The 15,588-nt window shown below is 34.1% G+C and overlaps 1 protein-coding gene across 13 annotated transcripts in view; it reads right to left on the bottom strand.

Annotated features, from left to right (window-relative positions):
- PPP1R12A (protein phosphatase 1 regulatory subunit 12A) overlaps positions 1-15,588 on the bottom strand; it is a 199,045-nt gene that overhangs the window by 63,624 nt on the left and 119,833 nt on the right. For all 13 annotated transcript variants that reach the window (XM_044679905.1, XM_044679897.1, XM_044679895.1 and 10 more), the window contains exons 4-8: positions 12,959-13,118; positions 10,074-10,218; positions 4,316-4,390; positions 3,680-3,768; positions 3,379-3,536 (exon numbers count right to left, since the gene is read on the bottom strand). In XM_044679905.1, the coding sequence (XP_044535840.1) occupies positions 3,379-3,536; positions 3,680-3,768; positions 4,316-4,390; positions 10,074-10,218; positions 12,959-13,118 (627 nt within the window). The remainder of the gene's footprint in view (positions 1-3,378; positions 3,537-3,679; positions 3,769-4,315; positions 4,391-10,073; positions 10,219-12,958; positions 13,119-15,588) is intronic.

Below are 15,588 nucleotides of genomic sequence, written 5' to 3'. Positions count from 1 at the left end.
TAATGAACATAGATGCAAAAATCTTAAATAGAATACTAGCAAAGAGACTCCAGCAAGTAATTAAGAAGATCATCCACCATGATCAGGTGGGATTTATACCAGGAATGCAAGGTTGGTTCAACATTAGGAAAACCATCCACATAATTGACCATATCAACAGTCTAACAAACAAAAATCACATGATTATCTCAATAGATGCTGAAAAAGCCTTTGACAAAATACAGCATCCATTCCTATTGAAAACATTGGAAAGTATAGGAATAGAAGGACCCTTCCTTAAAAATAATAAACAGTATATACCTAAAACCATCAACAAGCATTATATGCAATGGGGGTAAATTAGAAGCCTTCCCAATAAGATCAGGAGTGAAACAAGGATGCCCATTATCACCTCTATTATTCAACATAGTACTAGAAACACTAGCAATAGCAATTAGAGAAGAAAAAGAAATTGAAGGTATCAAAATAGGCAATGAGGAGACTAAGCTATCACTCTTTGCAGATGATATGATGATCTACTTAAAAAATCCTAGAGAATCAACTAAGAAGCTAGTAGAAATAATCAACAACTTTAGCAAAGTGGCAGGATACAAAATAAATGCACATAAATCATCAGCATTTCTATATATTTCCAACACTTTAGAGCAGCAAGAGGTAGAAAGAGAAACACCATTTAAAATCACCCTAGACAATATAAAATACTTGGGAATCTATCTACCAAAACAAACACAACAATTATACGAAAACAACTACAAAACACTTTCTAAACAAATAAACTTGGATCTCAACAATTGGAAAGCATTAATTGTTAATGGGTAGGACGAGTTAACATAATAAAAATGAACTTTCTACCCAAATTAATTTACCTATTTAGCGCCATACCTATCAAATTACCAAAAAACTTCTTTATTGAATTAGGAAAAACTATAACAAATTTCATTTGGAATAACAAAAGATAAAGAATATCAAGGGAAATAATAAAAAAAATGTGAAGGAAGGGGGCCTAGCAGTACCTGATATTAAACTATACTATAAAGCAGCAGTTATCAAAACAATATGGTACTGGCTAAGAGACAGAAGGGAGGATCAGTGGAATAGACTTGGGGTTAATGACATCAGCAAGACAGTGTATGATAAACCCAAGGAGCCCAACTTTTGGGACATGAATCCACTATTTGACAAAACTGCTGGGAAATTTGGAAAACAATATGGGAGAGATTAGGTTTAGATCAACATCTCACACACTACACCAAGATAAATTCAGAATGGGTGAATGACCTGAATATAAAGAGGGAAACTATAAATAAGTTAAGTGAACACAAAATAGTATACCTGTCAGATCTCTGGGAAAGGAAAGATTTTAAAACCAAGCAAGAGTTAGAGAAAATTACAAAATGTAAATTAAATGGTTTTGATTATATTAAGCTAAAAAGCTTTTGTACAAACAAAAATAATGTAGTCAAAATCAGAAGGGAAACAACAAATTGGGAAAAAATCTTTATAACAAAAAACTCTGACAGGGGTCTAATTACTCAAATATATAAGGAATTAAATCAATTGTATAAAAAAATCAAGCCATTCCCCAATTGATAAATGGGCAAGAGACATGAACAGGCAATTCTCAGGTAAAGAAATCAAAAGTAACAATAAGCACATGAGAAAGTGTTCTAAATCTCTAATAATTAGAGAAATGCAAATCAAAACAACTCTGAGGTATCACCTCACACCTAGCAGATTGGCTAAAATGAAAGAAGGGGAGAGTAATGAATGCTGGAGGGGATGTGGCAAAATTGGGACATTAATGCATTGCTGGTGGAGCTGTGAACTGATCCAGCCATTCTGGCTGGCAATTTGGAACTATGCTCAAAGGGCTATAAAAGAATGCCTGCCCTTTGATCCAGCCATACCATTGTTGGGTTTGTCCCCCAAAGAGATCATAAACAGACTTGTACAAAAATATTTATAGCTGCGCTTTTTGTAGTGGCAAAGAACTGGAAAGGGAGGGGATGTCCTTCAATTGGGGAATGGCTGAACAAACTGTGGTATATGCTGGTGAAGGAATACTATTGTGCTAAAAGGAATAATAAACTGGAGGAGTTCCAGGTCAACTGGAAAGACCTCCAGGAACAGATGCAGAGTGAAAGGAGCAGAGCCAGAAGAACTCTATACACAGAGACTGATATACTGTGGTAAAACCGAATGTAATGGACTTCTGTACCAGCAACAATGCAATGACACAAGACAGCTATGAGGGATTTATGGTAAAGAACGCTACCCACATTCAGAGGAAGATCTGCAGGAGAGGAAACGTAGAAGATAAACAATTGCTTGAATGCATGGGCTGAGGCGGACATGATTGGGGATGTAGACTCGAAACTACCACACCAATGCAACTACCAACAATATGGAAATAGGCCCTGAACAAGGACACATGTTACAACCAGTGGAAATGTGCATCGGCCATGGGTGGGGGGAGAGCGGGGGGATGAAGGGGAAAGTAGGGGTATGAAGCATGTAAACAGGTCAAAAATGAATATTAATAAATGTTTTTTTTTAAAAAAATGAAATGACAAGGTAGGTTGGTTTCAGAAACTCAGAAAAACCTATATGAACTGATGCAAGTGAAGTTATCAGTAACCAATAACAGTAATAGCAATATCGTGAGGATGATCAACTGTGAAAGACTTAGCTACTCTGATCAATACAATACCAAAGGACTCATGATAAAAAATGCCATCTTCAGAAAAAAATGAACTCTGTAGTTTAAAGCATAATTTTTTCACTTTCAATGTATGATGGGCATTGCAGATGGCTGCCCAGTCAGCCTGTGTGCTAGACTGATGCTAACACAATGAAGGACTAGATCCCCAACACTGGGTAGATCTCTATATGGAACATTTTTGATAAAATATAGACAAGATGGATGGGAACCTGCTGCCATGATTGTGTAAGTACCACATGAAGAGATCACAAATCCATTGAAGTATGATGGCAGAACTTTAGAATTATACAAAATTTAACAAACTTTCTGAATTAGTTTAGAAAAGTATTAATTGTGGCCTAATAGGCAGGTCTAGCACACAGAAGAAGATCCCAAATTTTTAATGCTCTGCTTCAAAATACTGGATAAAACTGCCAGGTATGAAAATTACAGGCATTACATTGCAGTTTGACTAAATTACATTATTATTGTCAATTGTTGCCAATTAGGGCAATATAATACAGGGCGTGTAGGAACAGTATAACAAAATACATTTGGTTTTCAGGAAATGACTGCTGAATTAAGTCTAAGAATAAGTATTGCTCTTCCTATACTAATGAGATCTCATTCAAGTGTTCAATAGAATCTAAAAGTCCTCTGATTCTTAAAAAATTTACCTGTTTCGGCTTCTGATTCTGAGTCATCTTCCTCATCTTCTTCACTAGAACAGCTAGATTCATCTTTCTTGCCTTCTTCTTCCTCATCTGCTTTTTCATGCTCCAGAGATTCAATACTAGTTGCATTTTTCTCTGGCTCAATAATTAATGTTTCTTTACTGCAGGTGAAAAACATGTGCCTAATTACAAAATCATGCTCAATATGAAGCTCAAATTTACATTAACTCAGTTCCGGAAAAACAAGTAACTTTAAACATTTTTCCCCTAACAATAATGAGATTCATTTAAATACTTTACTTACTTTTTAAATGCTTTTTGTGTCTGGTTGTTCTCCATATTGGCTGTAGACTCAATTAGTGGAGACTTCTTTTCTCGCTTTTCACTATGGAGCTTTCATAAAATTATGTGCAAAAAGAAATACTATTAAAATGATACAAAGCATGTGGAATTAGGCATATTACACACATGGATTATTGACTTCAATCATTTTCTTTAAAAGGGTTCTATTTTACCTGAAATGTGAGGGAAAGGAAAACAATGACAAAGAAGATAGTTTTCAAGCTCTATAGAGCTTAATTGAGCTACTTAGCTATTCTTACTTTCAGTTCCATAGCTTCCCACCTAGATGAGCATGAAAAAGTAATTGATGGGTATTCTGGTCAAAGAATATTATATAATCAGCCAAAGGTACTAAAGAGTTCTTATTACTTCCAACCACATTACATTAAGTAACAGGTTCAAAATGATGAATTTGCCAAGGAAAAAAAAATTCCCTGATAATCTTTCCTTGATTGGGGGCCAAAATTAATTTGACCACTAGAAAGAGATTAAAGGAGATACACAACAACACCAATGGAAAGGAAAACTGTTGAAGTCAAATCAATTTCAAGCTAAAAACCAAGCAATTATCTATGTGTTTTATATAACTTAAACATACCAGATTTTGTTTCTTTTGCAGTTCTTCTAAATATCCTAAAATATCTTCATCTGCTACATCAAAGGCAGTCTGACCCTATATGGGGAAATTTTAAAAAGTTTTTTTTTAAGTCAACATATTATAACATTCACTTGCTTCACAATTATACCCCAAAACCACCCCCATGTGCTTGAGTAAATAGCAAAGAATTGTGTATCCCCATGGGCTTTTTGCCCAACTACAGTTCTATATATGGGAGAAACCAAGCTTCTACACCTCCCTCTTATTCCCACTCAACACCTGCTATGTCAATTTGGCATGTAGACAGATTCTATTTTTGCCTTTTTTTTTTTTTTGTATTGGTATGGCACACCTATAGTCATGTGCCAAAGCCACAATTGCCTTAAAAATGAAATACCAAAAAAATGCAATTCATGACAGTTACAGAGCAGTTGACTGCCTCATTCTTCACCTTTCTAAATAGAGTATCAAGCAGCCAAGATTCATTAGGTTTTTAAAACTATTCAGAGGAACACCTGTTTGTCACTGTTTCTGTTTACTGACCACACAGTAACACATTCAGCCTTTTTGCAGCCTCACCTAATACAAGTTTCCAGAATGACAAGTTTTTTAAGAAAATGGTTATACTGGAAAAGAATATGTACTATGTAACTGGCAAAGACATAATTAAGTCTCAAAATCAGTTCTTTTTCACATGGAAAACAATATTTTATGATAAAACAGTATAAGTTTCTGAGATATATAGAACATATAAATTGTAGTCAGGATGTTACTAAATGGAAAATCCAAAAATTAAATTATTGCAAATTTGAAAATGTTTGCTTCAATAGTAATTCATCTTTTCAAAGAAAAGGTTCCTGGTCTTTAATTTTGCTTCAAGAATAGGATATTAGTACCTTCTGGAGGAAAAGTCATTTGCTTCCTAATTTGGTCTAAGTCAGAGTTAGCATAAATACATTTCAAATTGCAAATTAAATTTTCTGCTCATACTTCATGAAAGCAACATTCTATCTGTATTTATTTCAAAACATAAATACCAAAAAAAGAGCAAAATATGAATTTGCATTAAAGGAAACTTACCTATACACACCAAAAAGTATCTTTTGCAAGTTTCCAAAAATATCTATAAAAATTACCCTGAATTTTATTGTACTAGAGAACCTTCCTGACTAACCAGCATTTACTTTTTCAATCTTGGTCCAATGTAGAGAAACTGCTTGCTGAAGTAAAGGTAAGGGATTGTTTCATTTTTAGTTTCAAGGACTGAAAAGTCAACAGGTGGTTGCCACAGAAACAGAATATTCTTGAACAAACTAAAAATGTCAATTTGGACCTATATACTTATCCTTGATAATCTAAATACCATGTTCTCCTTTGATTTCTTGGTCCTTCCATATTGTCTTCAAAGATTCAGTGCTTATAAATACTTTTGAAAGCAACTTTGATCGAAAAACTTTGTTCAGGGTCACTGATTTTTTTTTACAATTGGCCTTGTAATAAGCTTGGAAAAGAAAGCGATTATTCATATAAAAACATGGAACAGAATTAGAATCAGAGTATTCCATAGTTTTCAGAGCTGTAGAGATCAATTAGTCTAATTTTCTTGGCTTTTTCAAGATCAAACTATAACTAAACCTCCTGATCCTTAGGATTCAGTGGAGTTTCTACATCATCACTAATAATAGAGTTTGAAGCACCTGTCATCACTCATTCAAAAATAAAACAAAAAAAAATCTCGATAACTTTAATAGCAATTAAATAGGAAGGATTTGTTTATTTAATATAGGCTTTTCCTTTTTAAGGATAAGAAACATGGTCACCTTACTAACCTTTCTTTTCACTTTCTCCCTCGACAAATGAGTCTACTTTGCAAACAGCAGCTGATAGAGAATAAAAACTAGAGTAAAATAAATGTAGGCTGTGAACATGGAAAAATCAAACCCATCAACTTAACCTATTAGCCTATATGTAACTCTAATAGTCTATAGGACACTTACAAACCTAACAGTTGCCAAATTACACACTTGTTTCTTAACCACCTTTTATGGTTACTCTGCTCTACTGACAGAACACTGTATTAAAGGAAACACCCTCTGGAATGATTCATCAACATTTAAGACTATTGGGAAAAGAAGCCAAGAGGATAGATACAAAAATACACACACACACACACACACACACACACACACACACACACACACACACACACATACACACACACACACACACACACACGTATCCATATATATGAAGATGAGAATTATATGATCAACTACTATGCTGAAGTATCATGCTAAAAGTATGACTGCTTAAAACAAATTCTGTCTAATTACATGACTAGAAGTACTGGATAGGTCGCTTTGCATAGTCTATTTTATTCATTTAGTCTTCATAGCCTCACATTTGTATGTTTACTGTACACCTTTTCAAAGTGTTTTCAAATACATGATCACTTCATCTTGTTCCAACAAAAGTAAGCAATATGCTTATTCACTTCTGGCTCAATTAGGGGATTGCCCAAGATTACAGGGTTAGCAGGTAGTAAGAGTCAGATGTAGAACTCAGATCTCTAAATTTAACACCTCTAATGAAAGGAAGAATATCTTTCTTTTGCTGTATAATCTGATTATAAGCAAAAAACAAAATTTAAAGCAGAATTAAATAATAAATATTCCAGATCAATTACAACAAAACAATTCTGCTAATTTATTAAAATATCAAAATAACTAACACTATAGTTTTAAAATTATATATCCTAAGACATTAAAATGAGAGAAATGAATCTTTAAGTAATCTAAGACAGGCAAACAGTTTCCAAATATTTGTTAATAGAGTGTATTTTTCCTATTTACATATAGGTCAGGAAAAATTATTTTTAAGTGTTACAATGTATAGTCTTTTAAAATGTAAAAGTCATGTTTCCCAAAAGAGAGTTACTTACTTCTCAGAGTCCATCTAATTTTTAAATTGTGGCAAAAATCTTTACTATACAACTAGAATATGTAAAGGGGGAAATTGCATATGCAATATCAAAAGATGAACTATCTTGACACAACAGAAATTGATTTCTGTTTTGACAACTATAGAGTGCTATGGAAACATAAGGTATTATTGTTGTTGTTGTTTTTTTTAACTCTTACCTTTCATCTTAGAATCAATACTGTGCATTAGTTTTAAGTCAGAAGAGCAGTATGAGCTAGGCAATGGGGGTTAAGTGACTTGTCCAGGATCACATGGCTAGGAAGTGTCTGAGGCTAGATTTGAACCCAGGACCCATGTCTGGGCCTGGTTCTCAATCCACTGAGCCACCCAGCTCCCCCCTTATTGTTATGATATTATAATTAATATATAATTGTTGTAATAACAATATTATTGTTACAATATATTTAAAATAGAAAGTTATCTTTAAAGATCATAGAAAAACTCAATGAAATTTTAAAAACTGAAGTGATGAAATAAAAAACAGAATTTGGGGACAAAGAAGGGCATAATGCTGACATAAACAAAGACAAATTAATATGAATAATCTGTTACAATGGTTCTAACTTCTTAGAACCTCAGTTTTCTTATCTATAAAATGGTGACACAATTAAGGCTACCTATTAAAAAGGGTTCTGAACGCCTTTGTAAACTTTAAAACAAGAAGTGAGTTATTACTATTCCCAAAGATGCATGAGATTACGGTATTAATTCATTAATAAATTAGTAGTTTTCTGAGGTGATCTGCATAGATTTTTGAACTAGTCATACTGATTTGGGGAGGAGGCGGAAGGGCAGAAATTAGAGGGGGTAAGGAGTATCAACTCCTTGAAGGTAGGTTCTATGAGTTTTTAATCTCTCAATCTTCAAACTCAAACATCATATTGTGCGTATAAATGTACTTAATAAGCAGTTGTTAAACAAACTATCATTATAAAGTAGCGTGATGTTCAATTTGGCTTTTCTGTAACTTTTCTTTTTTAATTTTTTTTAAAGCCTTAACCTCTGTATATTGGCTCCTAGGCAGAAGAGTGGTAAGGGTAGACAATGGGGGTCAAGTGACCTGCCCAGGGTCACACGGCTGGGAAGTGTCTGAGGCCACATTTGAACCTAGGAACTCCCGTCTCTAGGCCTGACTCTCAATCCACTGAGCTACCCAGCTGCCCCCTTCTGTAACTTTTCTAAAAGACCCCCACAACTCCCTGTGATATTCCATGTCTTCTATTACTCAAGGCAATTGTTTGGGACATCCCCAAAGCACTCTTCTAGAACCACAAAGGATCCTAACTATCTATTGGTGGGCAAACAGCTTTGGACATGGCACTACCTGGGATAGGGAAAGGCAAGAAATATGGTAAGGGGTGTCTGCTGAGTCATTCCTACTTTATATCACTGCAGCAGAAAGGGCAATTTCTATTTTGAAAGTTAGGAAATCAAAAACATTCCAGTTCAATTCATTAATGAGCAAATTATATATTCAAAGTACATAGCTCAATATAATAGTGGATAACTTCTGTCACCAGCCTGTGTGCATGCACTGTAAGAAAGGAACACAGTTAAGTACTCCAGGTCTGGAGTTGGTAGGATGTAAATTCAAATCTGTCCTCAGATACTTCCTAGCTATGTGACCCAGGGCAAGTTACTTAACCCCGACTGCCTAGCCCCTGCCACTCTTCTGCCTTGGAAATGATACTTAGTATTGATTCTAAGACAGAAGGTAAAGGCTTAAAAAAATATTTGATATCTCTGTGTAATTTCCACAAGCCAGTGAAAACCACCATCATTATTGGAGGGAAATTAATTCATGAGTGAGAGACTCAAAACTAGAGAGACATAACTACACATGAATACACACACACAGGGAATCTCATCAACAGCAGCATGAATACAGAGGAAGAAGTTGCTGCTGCGTCTTCTCCAATCTCTCAACCAATCCATCTACAAATCTAACTTAAGATAGTAGAGTCATGTATCTTAAGTCTAGAATATAACAACTATATCTTTTCTAATATTTTATGGCACTTGTACACATATTTTCCCATCTGAGTCTCAAACCCACTTGAAAGTTGGACTGGGTAAATATTTCTAAAGCAAAATGAGGCTTAAGAATACTAAATGATCTTTCTAAGATTCTACAGCTGGTAAGTAGTTACACTTAGTACTAGAATAGGACTCAGTCCAATGTGCTTTCCATTTCCACTCTACTCTTTTAGGTTGCTAGTAGTAACTAGCAACTAGTAATAACTCCCATTAGAAAGCACTAGTGCTAAAAGATGTATGCATTATATATTTGTTTATTATATGTAAAAATGTTGGTGCCCTAAATAACAATAAACATAGCAGCAATGTAAATTTTATTTTGATATCTATTTCATCAATCCTAAATAACAAATAAAATTATTAAAAAGGAATGAAAAAATCACTTATTAATCGCTTTGTTCAAAAAATAAATATTTATTTAAAAAAAAATTTCTTAGTCATTTTTAAGCCACAGGATTATTTTATTAATGGGCTTACCAGAAACTATCATGAACACTGATCTTAAAATAATGTTCCTTCTTCAAAAAAAGGTCAGAAACATATTCTAAAAGGTACTCATCAAAACAAATGCAAAATCAGGGAAATTACTCTCCCTACCAAAAAAGGACAAAATATCTGATTATTGGTTTTGGAAGTACAACTTAAAAATGAATTAAACTGCCAACAGATTTTTGTCTGTCACTTAAGAGCCTACAATTACACTTCTTATACTATATGTACACATATTTTAGTAGCTTACCACTTTGTTGGTCATCTCCATATCACAAAGATTGTCCACTAAAATGCGACAGGCTTCTTCTTTACCCCAGTGAGCTGCAGCATGAAGAGGCGTCCAGCCATCATAGTCTTTAATATTTACATCATAGCCTGCTTGTAGTAAGAGTCTAAAGAGATTATATAATGAATTAGCCAGGCAATAAGTTAACTTGGGGAGCTTGTAAAACTACTGCTCAGTCTGATCTCATGCACATCAAGTAAAAATTGGATGACATGATAGGGTTAATGACTTTGCTTTTTATATTCCAATATTTTCTCCTATGATTAAAATTGGGACAACCTGGAACAACAGATCCTAAATTAACAAAATGAAATACTATACTGGGACAGGTATCATTTCATTTCCATTGTGTGATAGGTCTGATATGTAAGTTTCATGTGAAAAATATTTATTATTATTATTATTATGATTTGTATATGAGAATTTTTGTAGGCTGAGTCTAGTTGCCCTAGTCTGAGCCAACTACTACTGAACCAACCAACCTGTCCACAAATCTGATTTAAGGTAGTAACTTTCCTTGAACGTACAAAAATTATTTATTACAGGGCAGCTAGGTGGTGCAGTGGATAGAGTACTGAGCCTAGAGCCAGGAAGACTCATCTTTTTTCATTCAAAAATAGCCTCAGACATTTGTTAACTGGATGACTCTGGGTAAGTCACTTAACCCTGTTTGGTTTAGTTGCCTCATCTGTAAAATGAGTAGGAGAATGAAATGGCAAGCCAATTCACTAGCTTTGCCAAGAAAACCCCAAATAGATTTATGAATAGTCAGAGACAACTAAAAAATGGCTGAGTAAATTTTATTTTACATAATGAATACTGTTTAGGTATACACTTTGAAAAAAAAAGATTTAGGGTAGTCTTATAGGAAAAAGGGTTATATTATTATACTACATAGTTGCCTTTAAATTATATCTTATATAATTTAATACGACATTTTGAGAAGGCAATGACTATTTCTCCATAAAGTTTTAAAAACTACGAAAGGGCCTTGATTTCTTTTTAGGGCAGTAGTAGAAAGCAAGAGATTCTAACCAATACTACTAAGATAGCAGTGACAATTTTAATAAAATGCAGAGTTGCAAAAATTGTTAGCATGCCCTTTTTAACTGTACATAGGCATCACTCTCACCTGCATTTAGAATGTTAAGCTCCTAGAAGGCAGAGAACAGGCCTATAAATTGCAGCCAGCACAGTCCAACACACAAACACTAAACAATTTAATAATAATAATAATAATGAAGAAAACTGATAAACCTTTACCTCACTTTCCATGCTGTGAGCTTGAGAAGTCCTTCTTTTTACCTACAGGAGGTGGCAGTGATATCTAATGTATAACCCTTCATTTACATTTCAAGAACTCAATTTATGGCCTAATAGAGCACTTCAAATAGTAGGTGCTTGACAAAAAACTACTAGATTATTGAATAATTCTTCCCATCACTTACTATAATCAAATATCAACTGATGAAAACAATCCCAGTAAGTCAAATTTCAAGACATTTCTTTTGGGAAACTCTGTAACTTAGAGGTAGAAACCACATACAAGGAGAAGTACATACAAGAAGGAAAGTTAAAGTATGAAAAACCACCAAGTATCAACTAAAACAACAAGGAGGACAAGACAATTGAATGAAGGCAAGATGAAATAAGGAAGAAGAGCCTTGGAAGAAAAATTACAAGTAGGAGGTTATTGCAGTCATCTAGAAAAACAAGAAGGTGAAAAAGCCCTAGGAATGAACTATATATAGAAGGAAGGGCAATGGGTATGTTAAGTGAGGGAGATTTGACTTCCTTCCTTCCTTTCTTTCTTTCTACCCTTACCGTCTGTCTTAGAATCAATACTGTTCTAAGGCAGAAGAGTGGTAAGAGTTAGGCAATAGAAGGTAAGTGACTTGTCCAGGGTCACACCACTAGCAAGTGTCTGAGGCTAAATTTGAACCCAGGACCTCCTGTCTGTGGGCCTGGCTCTTAATTCACTGAGCCACCCCGTTGCCCCCAAGATCTGATTTTCAAAAAAAGAAAGCAATAGAAAAACTGGACATAGGAATATATCCAGCTCTATCTTTAATTGAGCATGGTCAAGTAGAACCTGTGTGCCAAGTTATTTCTGTCATGCAGCTGTGGACAGCAGCTCTGCTTCACATGATTTAGTATTTTAAATGTGGCTGACTTCATAAGAGGAAGTTTCATTTTCAAGGATTTCTTAATCAAGAAACCACTATAGGCTTCCTGATGGGTCTTAGGTAAAAACTGAGCTTCAAAGGTTCTTATTTGTAAAATGAGAAAAATATTTAATGTCTACAGCACATAAGTATTATAAAGATTAATCAATAAATAGGAACAACAGTTAAAGGGTCAGTGTGTGAACTTTATCATGAAATTCAGTTGAAATTTCTTATCCTGAAAGGTTTTTGTTCTTATTTAAGTGACTTTCATCTGAATTAAAAACGGCCAAAAAAACCAAACAAACAAAAACACTAGAAAAACTTTATTGGAAACTAAGAAATAAAAGGCATATATGCATGCATGCATGTATATGTATATATTCATACTGATATATACACGTGTATGTATTTTAAGTGCGCGTGTGCGTGCGTGCGTGCGTGTGTGTGTGTGTGTGTGTGTGTGTGTGTGTGTGTGTATTGGGGGAAAATCACATCAAAACAGATTTGTTCTCCAACTTGGAAAAAAAAATAAATTAAATAACTCTTGAAGAATTTCATTAGAACAACACTGGGGATGGGGGGACAGGGAAGAACAATATCTGAGACTCTTAAGAGTAACAAGATGTAAGCATTATTAGCATAGAAAAAATGCCCCACTCCTACAGAAACATTACTTACTTTAAAACTTCTGTATAGCCTTTAGCAGCTGCTACATGAAGTGCAGTACCACCAGATTTTGCATGCCTAATATCATTGATGCGGCCACTATTGAGCCACTGTCTTGCATCCCGGAGCATTATTCGTTCCTCTTCCTTACGGGCTGCCTCAATATCAACCCCTAAAATGGGTAGGAGAAGGAAAAGAATGATTTATAATTTGCTTACATTAATCAGTTTTTTTTATGCTGAAATAAATCCAACAAAAATGTTTCCAGCTTAAGATGAATAGAACTGACATTTGTTAACAAGTCAGAATTCAAAAGCACTGCAGAATTACTTATATAGGAGAATGTTAGCTCTTTCTCTTCATTCCTCTCTCTCTTTGGCTTTCTCTGATATAGAGATTAGTTTTCCTCATAAGTCTCTCATTGTCTTTCTGAACAAATCAGCTGGCCTTTTACTTAGATGAGGGGATTAAGTGTCTGTCCTAGGTAGAGAACACAGACAAGTGAAGTAGAATAACAATGTGAGGAAAGGTAGGAGATCATCTCCCAAACCCCAGACAGTGGAGCTGTGGGTGAGCATAATGCACATTGGAAGGTGATATACTATTGTAGCATCCATGCCTTTTTCCTATTCTCTATGCATTCTACTATCTCCTCATCCTCTAATTTCAAGGAAAAAGTTGACTAACCTTAGGTTAACACTTATTCCTGCAATCTCCTTATTTCCTTCCATTTTCTTTCTTTTTAAAAATTATGTTTAAAAATTTTTTCTTAACAATTACATGTAATAACAAATTTCCATGTAAGTTTTCCTAAGTTGTATGATTTAAATTGTCTCCCTCTCGCCTTCCCTCCCCATTCCCAGAGCTGGTGAGCAATTCAGTCCAGGTTATATATGTATGATCACATAAACCATATTTCCATATTTTTCATTTTTGTAATGATCATATAAAACCAAAACATCAAAATATATACCCAAATAAACAAGTGAAAAACTGTATGTTTTTGTCTGCATTCCTATTCCAACAGTTCTCTCTGGAGGTAGTTAGCATTCTTTGTCATCAGTCCTTCGAAATAGTTCCAGATCATTGTATTGCCAATAATAGCTAAGTCTATCACATTTGATTATTCCACAATATTGCTATAACTGTACAATGTTTTCCTGGCTCTGCTTATTTCACTCTGCATCAGTTCATTAAAGTCTTTCCAGCTCTTTCTGAAATCATCCTGTTCATCATTCCTTATAATACAATACTATTCTATCACCATCTTATAACATAATTTGTTCAGTCATTCCCCAGTTGATGGACATTCCCTTAATTTCCAATTCTTTGTCACCACAAAAAATGCAGCTATAAATATTTTTGTACAAGTAGGTCTTTTTCCCTCCCAACATACCTTTTCCTAGTAGTGGTATTATTGGATCAAAGGGTATGCATTGTTTTATATAGCCCTTTAGGTATATAATTCCAAATTGTCCTTCAGAATGGATGAATCAGTTCACAACTCTGTCAACAATGCATTAGTGTCCCACTTTTGCTACATTCTCTCGAACAATGATCATTTTCTTGTACTGTCATACTGGCCAATCTGGTGGGTGTGATAGTGGCACCTCAGAACTGTTTTAATTTGCATTTCTCTAATCAAGAGGGATTTAGAACATTTTTTCTTATGATATAGCTTTGATTTCTTCAGCTGAAAACTGCTTACTCATATCCTTTGATAAATAGAGAATGTCTTATAAATTTGACTTAGCTCTTTATATGATAAATGAAACCTTTATCACAGAAATTTGTTGTAATTTTTTTCTGCAGTTTGTTGCTTTCCTTCTAATCTTGGTTGCTTTGGTTGTGTTTGTACAAAAACTTTTCATTCAATATAATCAAAATTATTCATTTTACATCTAGTAATGTTCTCTATCTTGTTTGGTAATAAATTCTTCCCTTCTCCATAGATATGATAGGTTAACTATTCTATCTTCCCCTAATTTACTTATAAGATTACTCTTTAGGTCTTAATTATATACTTATTTTGACCATATCTTGGTATAAGGTGTGAGATACTGATCTAAACCTAATTTCTGTCATATTGTTTTCTAATTTTCCTAGCAGTTTTTGTCAAATAGTGAGTTCTTATCCTCAAAGTTGGGATCTTTGGGTTTATCAAATACTAGACTGCAGAGGTCATTTACCCCTAATCTATTCTATTGATCCACTCTTCTATTTCTTAGCTAGTACCAGATTGTTTTGATGATTACTGCTTCATAGTATAGGTTTAGAACTGGCACCGCTAGGCTACCATCCTTCACTTTTTTTTTCTGTTCTCTTGATATTCTTGACCTTTTGTTTCTCCAGATGAATTTTGTTATTTTTTCAACTTTATAAAAAAAATTTTTTTTTGTAGTTTGATTGGTATGGTACAGAATAAGGAAGGTAGAATTGTCATTTTTATTATATCAGCGCAGCCTACCCATGAGCAATTAATGTTTTTCCAGTTGTTAAGGTGAAATTTTATTTGTGTGAAAAGTATTTTGCAATTGTGTTCATGTAATTCCTGTATTTGTCTTGGTAAATAGATTCCCAAATATTTTATATCATCAAGAGTGATTTTAAATGAAATTTTTCTAATTCTTGGTCCTGGACTT

Source organism: Gracilinanus agilis, chromosome 5 (genome assembly GCF_016433145.1).
Source record: "Gracilinanus agilis isolate LMUSP501 chromosome 5, AgileGrace, whole genome shotgun sequence".
Classification (NCBI taxonomy): Eukaryota; Metazoa; Chordata; class Mammalia; order Didelphimorphia; family Didelphidae; genus Gracilinanus; species Gracilinanus agilis.
Note: the sequence above shows the minus strand (reverse complement) of the source record. Positions and strands in the feature narration are given on the sequence as shown.